The sequence below is a fragment of the Nestor notabilis genome, unplaced genomic scaffold, assembly GCF_000696875.1.
Source record: "Nestor notabilis isolate BGI_N333 unplaced genomic scaffold, ASM69687v1 scaffold4683, whole genome shotgun sequence".
Taxonomy (NCBI): domain Eukaryota; kingdom Metazoa; phylum Chordata; class Aves; order Psittaciformes; family Psittacidae; genus Nestor; species Nestor notabilis.
In genome coordinates this window covers 1-13,501 of record NW_009922233.1, presented here as the reverse complement: position 1 = coordinate 13,501, position 13,501 = coordinate 1, and the positions used below count along the sequence as shown (strand labels likewise).

Sequence of the window (13,501 nt, the reverse complement as noted above, 5' to 3'; positions counted from 1 at the left end):
TCCCACCTCTCGAGCATGTCCAGGTCCCTCTGGATCCCATCCTTTCTCTCCAATGTATTGACCACACCACGCAGCTTGGTATTGTCAGCAAACTTACTGAGGGTGCTTAGACATCACACTATCTACCACAAAGTAGCCATCTAAGAGGACCTCTGCTGGTAGAGGCTGCCAACATGCCTGGAATCCTAGGAGGCATACTTATCAGGACTCTCAGAGAAGCAACCAAAAGCTAAGTGAACTGTGCATACTGGCCTGCAAGGTACTCTGAGGCACTTCACTGGGACAGCAGAAAGGAGAAAAGAAAGCAAGAAATCTGCCTGTTCTAAGCAATGAATTAAGATGTCTTACTTGCTGACAGATGAAACTATTTTGGAGACGCTAACACTGCAATGTACTTTCTTCTAAAGTCACAAGGGTTTCCTTATTGACAACACTTGAAATGTTCTACTGATTTACAAGAATTTTTTGTTTTTATAGCTAACTGTGAGGAAAAAGGTTTATGGCAGCTGACAAGATGCTCAGTCACAGCCTCGTCAATTTTATTATCCCTAGTGACCAGATGGACCAAGCAATCCACACTTCTAGACTCTGTGGTGTTCTGATGTTGCAATGATACCTGTTGTTCATAATGCCTGTTCACGTCGTTGTTTCAGACCCACAACTCTTGCTGCCAGGAGAAACACAGCCCCAGTGAGCACTTCTGCGACAAAGGAGATCCAGGCTAGTGCCAGTGACCAGCCAAACCTGATGTCAATTTCTACCAGGAGATCCTTACTCCTCAGGAGGCAGACAGCTTCTTCAAAGGCAGCAGCTGAATATGCAATATAAACACTGATCCCAGTAAGTGTAACAAGAGCTGAGAAAGAAAAGCATATTCAGCTAGTTAGCATCTACTGCAGAAATTAAAAATAAACAACTGGATATCTCCTAGGGCTTGTCAATCCTTTCTATCTACCCAGCCTAGATAACCAGCTAGCCTCTGTTTACCTCTGAAATCTAGCTGAGGCTGTTTTTTGGGGATGAGTGACAGGGAAGGAAAGGGAGGGTTATTTCTGTCCACTGAGTTTAATATGTTCTCACTGTTAAATACTGAATCAAAATGTATAACAGCAAGCCTCCCACAATAAAAATCTAGTCATGTTTTTTACAGATATCTAATGCATGTACATCTCTGTTTTCCATGCTGTATTATAATGCATCCTGATTTCTCATTGCTGTACACCACATGCAGCTATGTACCTCCATGCAAGAAAGCCCATGGAGACAGAGATTGACACATTTCAGGTCATTGACCTGAATTTAGAATGTTTTCTAATTTTTGGTATGGTAAGTTTTGAGTGTTCAATGTAAACGTGTCTGTCTTTACTGTCTCCTCCCACCAAGTGTTGTGGAGTCATGACTATTAATCACTTCCAAATAATTGAGAAGAAGACATCCTTGGAGCAGACTAAAAACAAGTTAATAAAGCCAGATGTTTTCAGAATGAAAGGACTGTAAAGCAGCTAGCAAACTCAGGGAATAGCACATCTAGCACAAGTACCTGCTACATGCTGGGCCTGGCATCCATGTCACTCAAAGGACAGATACTAACAAAAGTCACAACTTCAGTGGCAGGCAAGATGTGATAGAAACGCCCTGGATTAAAGGACTGTAGCCCAGGTAAAATAGATCCTGGAACACTCGTAGGACAAGATAGTGTCTTATGTGAGTCTAAGGGAGAAAAATTTTGGTTTAGCTTTTTGTTGAATCACAGTGTAAGTCCAGATGAGTTTGCATTTTTGGCAGAAAGACAAGTTTGAGTAGAAGCAAACCAAGACAGAAGAGTATTGGGTTATCCAACAGTCAAAATTCATACCTGTATTACTGTTTTTAACAATGCTATGATGACTGTACCTTATTCTAGTCCTCCGCAATGGTGGGGGGAGAAATCACTTGATACCTTTTGCCAGCGGAAATGGACATGACTGTTTTGTTGACATTTTCAACAAGGTATGCCTTGTATGTCTGTGATCCCCCTTAAATGTGGCTGTATTTCAACGAAATGGGGAAGCATAAAGAACGTCCTGGGGTGTGGAACGTATCAGTTCTGGTACTTCAGAAAACCCTCAGGTTTCTGGAATTGCAGCATAAAATATTTCTTTCCGCTGAGATGATTAATCAGTACTGAACTTTGTGACCTGGAATATCCTACACAGCTGTGCATGGCTGTTACATGGATCATGCCTCAGTGCAGCTGGAAGAGCTGAACAATACCACCTGAGCAGGAAGACAGTCTGGTGTCACACTGAAGACCCCGCTGCAGTCAGTCTGTTTATGCTGTCCTGGGAAACAGCACTAGCTGCATCTTGAAAACATGTTCAAGCACTCCTCTCCTGCTACAGTCTTTATGTTTCCTTTCCCTCTTTGCAACCCCAAGTGCGTTAGAAAGACACAGTACTCCACTCCTCAGCAGGATAATCATGCTTTGCACTTCATGGCTTTTCATCTTTCACTTACTATTTGGAGTAGTTTTCAAACAGTCTAAGCCTTTTTAGGGAATACAGCTTTCTGATGTTCTAAGGAAATAGAACTTTTTCTTTTTGAAGAAGAAAAGCATAATGGAGGATGGTTGGTCTTTGTAAGAGCATTTCAGACTAAAAAGGTCATTCAAGACTTTGAGACAGCAGCATTTGCTTCCAGCAATCTCTTAGCATTCTTTTCATAGAAACAGGATTGTATGATCAGGTGGTAAGGGCCAATACTGAGGATCCCCTTTTCTGCTGGGGAAAATTTCTGTTTAAGTTACGTTGTGAAACAGTACTGAAAATCTATTTGGAGAAGAAAATGGAAGTGGATTTCAACCCAGTTTTTCTACTTTGGCAGAACATTTTTAATTTCATAAATGAAATGGTTTTGGTTACAGCAAAAATAATAGAACACAAAATATAAAAGAATTTTAGCAGCTTCAGGTTGAAATGTTACACTCCAACTAAAATAACTCTCTGGGTTTTCCTTTTGTGACCTGCAGTTTGGGGACACCTCTCTTGTTCAAAACTAGCAGTGCATCTCACCAGGAATGACTACCAAGACCCCTCTGAGGGTCAAATATCTTTGGAAAAATGTCAGTTTTCTTAATAGTTTCAAGATCTGTGCAAGTCTATCAAATCCTATGCTTTACTAATTTGAAAGTCACTCCTCTATTACCCTGTCTGTGAAGAATTTGGGTACTATGCTGAGAAGGTATTAAATCTTCTGTGTCCACAAGGATATCTGATTGTGTGTGATTATTTGTTTTTCCTGACTCCAAGTGGCAGCTTTCTGTTCCAGAACCCTGTCAGGAGCTGAGCAGACACCAAGTGAATGAACACCAGCATTATTCTGAAAGTCAATTCTTGCTTAGCTTTTTTCCCCTGGAAGACAAAGTGATGTTTCCCAGATAAAATGTCTTATTATTTAAAACAGTTAAGCCAGGAGTTTGATATAGTACCTCCAAAAAGAAAGAGCAGTCCTGTCATTAGAAGTAGAAGGTAGGCCCTGGCAAGAATACTGATGAATCCAGTCATTCCTCCAAAAATCATCAATATCAGGCTGAGAGGCATCAGGATGACAAATGTTCCGTGCATATCTGAAGAAAAATTAAGAATTTCAGTATTTTATTGTGGTATCATTGGATGTAGTAATAATTATTGAGTGCAGAGCCCCTGAAAGGATCGAAGCCTTATTCTGTGCTGCAAAAACAAGGAGTTGGACAATCTCTTGGGTTTTCAGTTTAAGTCAGCAAGACAAATAAATGGTATGGAGAAAAGGGTAAGCTACAGAGTGAGCCTTTCACAGGACCACAGCCTGTGTTTCAAAGAGAGACAACAAATAAAAAGGGTATGTCTACATGGATATATTTAAGCAATTGAACTGTTCCCAAGTATTAAACCTAGCTAGATAACAGATGATGCATTGCATATCAAGTAGTTACCGACAGCCTCAATAAAAAGTAGCCCCGGTTATCTGAATCATACAGATCACAGTGAACGACATTGTTCTCTTCCGTTTGGGTGGTAAGATCCAGCACATACTCTGGTTAAACACTTTTCTGTCACATGTCCTCTGCTGAATGGATCTAGCAGATTGTTGACCTTTTCCTTTGTTGCAGCTGACCATCAACGAGACGTAAATTTTCCCATCCAGCTCTGATTCTATGTCTATCATTGTTTTCTACAGCAGCTTCACTAAGTACATTAACCTATCCTCATTGCTTCCTCTCATGCTAAATGTTTTACATTAATCTTTCTTGATCCCTACAACATTTTAATAGCCGTGTAAACAGAGGGTTGCTATGTGTTTTTTCATATCACACTGTTTTTTCCGTCATGAACCATCTTTGTGTCATTGTTCTCTCTCATGCAATCTATTAACAATGTTCAACCCGACCTTTTCTAGAATAATAACAAAAAAGTAACTCCAGCTTCCAGTATCAATTTATTTCATTCCAGAATGAAGTGCAGAGTCACAGAGAAAGGAAAACATAAAATCCATTTTACGAAGGGCTCTAGGCTTTGCTGTCTCATTTAATTTCACATAGGACAACAATACACCATTAGCTGGTGCCCAAGGAAAAGGAGTCAGTGAAGAGATCACACAGTGTGCGATCAGATGATCAATGTTTTAAGTCACTGTAACTGCCCACTGAATTGGAGGTACTCCACCTGCCACTGGCTGAAGATCCAGCTTGTCCTCTTCAATAACATTATAAGAATAAGACTCAAGCATGTACATACATGTTCAGTTGTAGAACCTTGGAAGGTGAGGAAAAGCCTTCATGGGATCAAGGCAGATACTGTTAATTACTTGGGTGGAATGTGGCTTCAAGACATAATGATTTGTTTTGTGTAGTACAGAACATGGTCACAAGGAAAAATGTGGCAATTGACAAAGTTTCCATTTTCATTTATTTATACCGATATTATATTCTCATATTTAGTCCCATATATGCCCACATTAGTATCAGCTGATGCTTAGAAAGCATGAATTCTGCATTGAAGGGTGCACTTTCTTTGCTTCTAAATCTGAGGATGCTCCCTTCAGCAAAACTGGCCACAGCTGCTATTGCTGACTAAGAAATCCAAACCCACAGCCATTCTCAAAAACCAGCAGTCAAATCAATCTTCAGCTGTGTCTAAACCATGATGTCGAAACTGTTTGCAAATCTTAGTTGAATACCAAGAGGAGAAACAGCTATGAAACTTAGTTCAGGACTTAGAAGTGGTTGTCAGGGATGTGATGCGACCTGATATTTCAGGATAGAGATTTGGCACAATTATAGATTATGAGAACAATTTAGTTCTCATATTCTACAGAGGCAGCAGGAACAGGATAGTCTTTGGCCTTGTTTTTGCTTCCTGCAGATATCAGGTCTGATTTTGCTTCCCTACCATTTTGACATCTATGTGTCTGCTTAGATTTGGTCTTGCAAGTAAGAGGTGAAAAGGCCTTGGAAGGAGGTAGGAGGTGTAAAATCTGATGCAATTAACATTTTGAAAGTAGGAATGATGCAACTCTGTCCTCAGACCTGGTTTTGCTGGGAGGGAAGAAATATAAACAAGTTCATCACTGGGCCTGTACTTTGTGATTTGCTGGGTGTCCCTCACTAGTCAAAGTTGCTGCTAACAAACTATACCTCAGGACATTAACACTAACAGTTGCCATTTCTTTGACTTTCCTTTTCATGGTGTTAATTCAGCTACTGCAGCTAGGATACCTTAGCCAGGACAAGTGTGGGTGAAGAAGATTAACCTCTGAATGTAACCTTTTTAAGCAAAGAGAAAACAACTCCGTACTAGGCTATTCTCCTGGGGAGTGTCATAGATTGCACTAATGATCTGTGACAATTGCACGCAATATCAGAATAATTCTGATTTTTATGCCTTCTTCAGTGAAAATCTAGGTTTTAGTGGTATCTCAGCTGAAACCCACAGATTCCACTGTGACCAGAGCCTTGCTTTTCCTACACACTGCTGGGATCACATTTCCATGAATCACCTGCAGCTTTTTAAAAATGAAATATTTAATGGATTGAATTTGGTTCAACAGCACTTTTATCACCTCCAGTGTTCTAGTTCAATACCTAATAGCCATTGGTCCTTCTATGAAATCTGCAACTGTCTGGGAAACTTATTCTAAAATGCTGCCATGGAAACCACTCAGGAATCTGAATTCACACCGTCTGGAATATGATACTATGCCTTGATTAGAGGGACAGAATTAGTTTATAGAAAAACATGACTTAAAATATCTTTACTGTGTTTCTGTCTTCAATAATCATCTGTGAAAGAAGTTAAAACATTAATTTTGCAGTCATTTTAGTGTTTCCTAGTTTGTGTTGAAATACATACTTATGCATGATGAATTATAATATAACTGAATTCATTTTGATTCAATTAATCTAGTATTAAAAAAATAACAGCCTAAGCATTTTGCACAAGAAGAGTTATATACACTTGCCTAGAAAACAGAATTGGTTTCCCACATCTCAATGCCTGAGTTCCCTGACAGTCCAACAAGAAAGATCCAGTAGTTTAATCTTGAAAATATTGAAACAAACAGATGAACATTTAAAAAACACTTTTTTTTGTAGAAACAACACTTAAACTGCTTGCTCTGAATTCATAAAGTTTTATATCAGCCAGCCAAATTACTAGAGGCCTGACCAAATGTCTGCAAAAATGACATCTGCAGTGTGCGTCCAAATTTGGCAGTCATTTCTAAATTTTCACCCAACACAGTTGTTGATGAGTGGTTTTAACAGAAATCTGTGGAATGAACTAGAAAATATGAATGGTGTCAAAAGTAACCAACTGCAGGTCTAACAGTTTTTTTAATCATCTCCTGCTAATATGCTGGAGCTTGTTTCAAACTAACTTTGGGTTTGTTTGCACAGTTTACAGCAAATAGTCTTCAGAAATCTGTAATAGTCACCTCATCAGAAATACTCCAAATGGCAGCAGCTCAGAAAAGCTTAATTAAGGACTTGTTTATCTGCCCCAACAGTAACTAAATAGCCAGTTAGAAATACAAAAGCCTCTAGCCAAAACAGAATGCTGGCAGTAGCTAAAACCAGTGGGGCTGCTCTGGAAAGACTTGGTGAAGCCAAGAAGAAACAGTGCAATGAGAAAGCCTGACCTGCTTGCAAGGAAAGAAGGAACTTAGAGAAACAGTGAGCAACAGAGAGGAACCGTTGTCTCTGGCTAAATGTGGGCTTGAACCCAATGGACGCAAATGCTTGGATTCCGTCCTGTTCAGTAGAGAAGAGATGATGGTGGAGGAGCTCTGGACTTGTGTTACATGTTTTGGCTTTATGCTTGTCTCACGCAACAAGTCTGAGCTAAACTGGAAGGCAAACTGCAGATAGTAGAAATAAAATGATGCTGGACTTGGTACAGGTGGACACTGGTGAAAAGCTTTGATACTAGGAATGGATAGAATGATAAACATAAGTGATACACTGTGGTTCACATTCTATTGCTATGGTAGCAATGCATTTGAAAATGAGAATATTCATCAGAAGTTGTCACTCATTAGGTCTCGGATGCAGTGATGCTAAAGTTATCTCAGCTTTCTGTATGTATTTATTGTAATATCTACTGTAAGCACTGAAGCAAGTGCTTACTGAAACCTCTTTGAAGGACCACTGCACTGTTGCTCTGAAACAAAGCAGATCTCCTTAGGCATGCACCTACTATATCAATATGTCAGAATTTCTTTGTACACCATTTGGGTCCTGTTTCACTCAGTCTCTGAACTAGCTCTTGCTGGGTATTCCAGCCCTAGCTGTTTCCTTCTAATGACTTTCAACCAAAAGGAAAAAATGCAAAAAACTATGAGTCCCCCATGAAAAACGTAAGAGCAGCCAAAGGCATTCTGGGATTATATCATTATAAACACGTAAATTGGTAAAAATTAAGCAGGCTCATAAAGAACGGGGAGAAGTGTGAAAGCAGCTCGCTAGTGACTGTTACAAGGTCCACATGGTGTAAGGAAATCCTGTACTATTAAACTAATTTTATTGAGGAAGAAAGCAAGGCAGCTTTAACACTGTAACAACTGAGGCACCACTAACTGCCCCTACTGCAAAGACTGTTTCTCTCCAGTAAGCACTAGCTTGTCTGCAGGAAGCACTAGCTTGTCTGCAGCCTGAGGGTTCCAGTTACACTGGTGTCTAAAAGGGAAAAATTAAAACACTCTGGGCAGAAGAATTTAAGCAGTTGTGCATGGGCAGCTGCACACTTCTTGGTTTTATAACAAGAAAAACGTTTTCTTCCAGCCATATATAAGTGGAAACCACATCCATTAACTGATCATCTCTGGATGGCTCAGGAGTAGAGTACTAAAAATGACTTGTAACAGGAAATCATTCACCAGCCATGATGTTCATGTTACTAACAAAAAAACAGGGTTGTCAGTGGCTTAATCATACCTTGTAGGTATCTTTGGACCAAAATGGCCTCTGACATTTTGGTCAAATAACACATTATAAATGTTGGTTTGATGTGCCAAAACAAAAAAAAAAAAGAAAAAAAAGAGTGAGCTTGGTGGCAATTTGGTTTTAAACTATAAAGGGGCAGGGGGAAGGCACACAAAAAACCCCTCCTCATGGTAACAAATTTCATCATGCTTTAAAAAAACCTTAGCCACTGTTCAGAACATAGATGGAAGTAATTTTCCTATTACCAAGCAGGGATCACTATCCTGCCAAAACAGACACACACAAACAGATTACTTGAGTTTCCAAAAAGTCAAGCTCATAGAATGGTTTTGACAGGATACATTAGTATCCAGCAACCACATTACTTTGTTCTTTTGACAGCTCATCTGTCCTGCAGGAAGTACTTGAACCAAGCCCGAGAGTAGAAACTGATTTTTATTAGAAATACTTCAAAATTTTTCATTTTGCAGGGATTACACCTGTGCTGTCCTTAACTAAATCTATACTGGTATTTACTTATTATTAACAATACAGACTTTGGTAAATGAAAAACAGTTATATTACAAAAATGCCCCAAGAGTAACTTTCCCCAGTGTAACTTGTTGGGCTTTGGGTTCAGTTTGTTGGGGCTTGGGGGGTTTGTTTGGTTGGTTTGCTTTGGGGTTTTGGGGGGTTTGGTATTTGGTTTTAATTTTATTTCTTTTTTTAAGAAATTATTTTTTAAAGCTGCAATTCTTAAGGAAGATTTTTTTAATTGATTAAAACCTGCCATGCCTTCTGTGCACCAACTTCCCTCTCTCTGTACGTGATCCTCAACATTTAGGTTCCTGAGGAAAATGGCAAAGCTGCTCAGAACTCCTAATGCAGCTTCCTTTGAAGTCAGAGTGACATCCTTCTTTTACCATTTAGTGAGAGATGGAATGCAGCTCATCATGGAAAAACATTGCTCTTTCTGCTTGTCTTCCATAGCTGGCACAGGAGAATGAATGGCAAGATAAGATATCTGGGGTGTCTCTGCCAACATATTTCAGTTTTAAAGGTGACTTTCAGAGGACTATCTTTAATCCTAGCACTTTAATCCTAGCTCTTTAAACCCCAAGAGACCCTAATAACTGTCTAAATGCTGAAAAGTGACACTTTCATTTTAATACTGTATGGGACAGAGTAGAATGTACATCTCTAGTGAAAAATATTTTTATTTTAAATGCAGGGTTTTCAGAAAAGCTGGTGGTAGGTAGTCTAGTAGTGTATTCTGATTATTTAAACAAATATATAACCATGCCATCATGTGATCTGTAGTAGGAAAATATCTTTTACATTCTGGGTTTGAGGGTACATGCCATATGTCCAGCTGGAGGGAATGGTACAAAAAGAAATAGAAGCTTAAAGTACAGGAGAAGGCATATGTCTAATCCATTAGAGTAACTGCTCAGGAGTACTCCTGTGATGTGAAAATACATTGCACTCTCAGGTTTGACAAGACCTAGGTTGATTGCCCGAGTAATATTGCTGGCAGCACAGAACTTTCACTTGTACGCCTTTCTTCTCTTTAGTTTGCCAGTAGCTCTATTTGAAGTCTGCAATAAGCCTAAAAGGAATCTGCTAGGGATGAATAGGAGAGAGATAGAAAATGTGGAGGGAGAGAATGTGAAGGCTTTTCATTCTCTAATGAAAGGTTTGTCTTCTGGCACTGACTAGCACTTCTGTTTCCACTTAGACCCAGCTCTTGCACTCAGATACAGACTTTCTCCCATCTTTTTGGCACTTTTTCCTAATTAAGACATGCCAGGAAGAATATGGGAACTCTGAAAATGGAGGACGGGATTCTCAGGGTGTTACTTAAACATCTGAAATAGGAGACAGCCCTTTTAAACCTTTTTAGGAATAATCGGCAAGAAACATGTTTAACGTTTCAGAGCTCCTGAAATTCAGCCTGCCAATTAAACAGTGAGAAATATGGGTGTACAGCTGGACAGAATGAGATTAATTCCATGTGAACATGCCTCTCAGACACCTGCACAGGCACACACAGAGAAAAAAAGTAATCTTTAAAAGTAACTGATTAAAGCTGTGCAATTAGGCAGTTTGCCCCATATAGCAACACATGAATAAATTACTGTAACTACGCTGAAATCCATGATTCCAGAATTGTCCTCTAAAATTCTAGTTAAAATGTGTTGTAGATGAAGGTTTGCCCTGATCTGCCTAAATATGACTTGGTGAGCACAGTCAGAAATTAGTTGAGAAAAGAGTGTAAGGCTGAAGTAGAAGGCGATACCTCAGTACTTAACAAACCTAGATGTCACTTAGAAAGATCAGTATTTTCTAGAAGAAGTACTGTCATGGCACTTGCTATGCTCAGCTGCTATTGGTGTGAGTCTGTAGCCTCACCACACTGAAACTGCATTGAAGCTGAGCACCTGAAATATCAGGAAGTTTACTCCGTAGGGCATTCAAATCAAACCCGTAAGTTCTTTCAGTGAAAGTATCTCTGAGTTCTCATCATTTTTAGACAGACTATGCTTGCTTATAATAACATCTAGAAGTGTCTTTGCAGACCTGAAGTCTTTGTCCAGGAACCTAAAAATAGTACTTGATGTAAAAGCAAGAGATAAACAAATTCTCTGAGGCTCTGAAGAGTCTGTAAACATAGCTATGAATCCAATTTTTACTCATATTCACTATTTAGTTACACTTCATGACTACCAAAGAGCTGTTCTTTGTTTCCAAGCCAACATAATTTTTATAACCAAAAAAGCTCTGTATATTCTTTGCTTTTGTTTTTGCAGAATTCAGCTTTCATTGAAGAGCTGTAATCTAAAATCTCCTTCCTGAGGAAAATTACAGATATGAGCACAACTTTTGAAATGCTAATAATTTTATCCAGAAATTTTAGACTACCACCAATATAACAGCTGAGGTGCCCACACTTAAAACATGATCAGTCTTGTTGCTTTCAATTAACTTTAAACCCTCAAAGACTTAAGTGATCCAGCAGAAAATCATTTTCACTGATCCTCTACAGTTTTCAGCAACATCAAGCAGCTAAGGCCCTCTGTCTTAAGCAAGGAAGATTAAAGAAATGGCACCTTTCAATTTGAAAGCACGAAGAGACAATCTGCTCTTGAGTCTTGAACCTGTCAATATGCTTGTAACCGCTGTAAAGTATCCCACTGGCATCTTATTCCTACTTTAACTTTCAAGTTACTGTTGCAGCACAGCTACATTATCATCAGTACCTCACTGGCTTACTTGGTTATGTGGACTGCCCTTCTAGATATATCATCAGATGCTATTCCAAGAGACTAAAGACACTCTAAGCCTCTCTGAAGGATTGCTCAGGGAAATGGCTGGCTTTGAGGGAAAGAATACCATTTTAAGACACAGAACAAATGCATATATTCTGCTTGCAAGGGGAAAACAGCCAGAGTTAGTGAGGAGAGTGAAGTAAACAAAAAGAGTGCAAGTGCATATACAAGCATGTATGAGGGAAGCATTGTGCAGAATATGAGGCAAAGAACATAAATCATCTTTTTGGAGAAGCCTAGAAGTATTTGAAAATGTTTAGTTTGGACTTTCTGAAAACATTCTGACATTGACAAATGAATCTAAAGAAAAAGGAGTAAATACCAACCAACGCAGTTAGAAACTTAAAGTAATGTTTTTGAACACAATGTTCTTTAAAGCCTTTGAACACTGCTTTTAATCATTGATTTCTTTCCTTAAATTCCCACATGCTTGAACTTTCTTTTCAGTGTAAGGAATCCCACTGAAAGGGTAGGTAAGTGACAGTCTTAATGATTTGTTTAAATGCGTGCTTAAGCATCTTCAGCGATCAAACTCTTTTGGGGGGATTTTGAACATTTTTACCTTTTATTTATGATAATTTTGCACCTTCCTGAGCCATTCCAGACAGAAACATTTTACTCCTGGGTAACAATTTAGCTGAACTTGACACCAACTAGATAGTTATTTCAACAGTAACACCATTTAAATACCACATGCAGTGACAGATATTGTACAGAAGCAGAAGGAAAACACTGTCTCAAAGAACTGCCTCTCTGAATCAGAAATGGGACCTTGTAATGGGCCAAGGAGGGAGGGAAGGCTGGATGGAAATGTAGAAGTAATATAGAAGTTACTCACATAAAAGCTGTCTGTGTGAATCAGTGATGTTTGCATTCTCATGCCAGAAAGGGTTTATCAAAGGATAACATTCGTTCCTCACTAACAGAGAAGGGAAAAAACAATGAGAGAAATTAATGCTATAATATTTCCTCTATTTTTGTGTGTATGCATTTGCTCCACAGTAATAGAGAAGGGAAAAAACAATGAGAAAAAATTGCACTATAGCTTCTTGCAATGTATGTTCTTTTTCTGCATGTACGCATACTTCATATAATATTATCTGTTCTAAAACCAGTCATTCCTAGGTAGGGGAGGGAAGGAGGGGATTTTCAGCACTCAGCATTGGCCAACTTCTGCCCCCATGGGGCCTGACCACTGAAGTCAAGATGGAAAATCTGCTAATTTCAGTGGGGCTCAGGGTACAGCAAAGGGGAGAATTCCTTTAACCTGCACCTTCTTCCTTTCTCCACTGCAAGTAACATCCTTTCTTGCCTATGATGAACATTACTTACTCCTTGTTTTTAATGGAGGAATCAAAACCCAAAGAATACGCCTGGCATACAAATTAAACTGAATGGAGAAAATACTGTCATATCCACATAGGGCTAATGGATCTATCATTAAAAATCAGAGCGCTGAAATACCAAGCAAGACCAAACACAGTACAATCACTTGGTGAACTTAGTCACTTAACCTTTAGTTAGCATGGGATTAAGTTAATTTAATTATATTATTTGCAGATATACATTTACAACTAATAATATTTACTCTCATACAATTTATATTCATAGTACTTATTCATATAAACTATATATTGTTTAATATTATTTAAGTTCATATTCTTTATGTTATTATTTATTTTTCAATGGCTTTAACCCAGAGCTTTCGCCCCTTATTGCCCCCTTCCCCCCGAGTAAG

At 38.9% G+C, this 13,501-nt stretch overlaps 1 protein-coding gene across 1 annotated transcript; it reads right to left on the bottom strand.

The window, feature by feature from the left end:
* Positions 1–623: 623 nt before the first annotated feature.
* On the bottom strand, positions 624–12,682 carry TMEM114 (transmembrane protein 114; the record flags this gene model as incomplete). Its single annotated transcript, XM_010011515.1, has 3 exons — positions 624–856; positions 3,467–3,604; positions 12,602–12,682. Coding segments are annotated over 3 exons (452 nt in total), but the record flags the coding sequence as incomplete, so codon positions are not given.
* Positions 12,683–13,501: the final 819 nt, after the last annotated feature.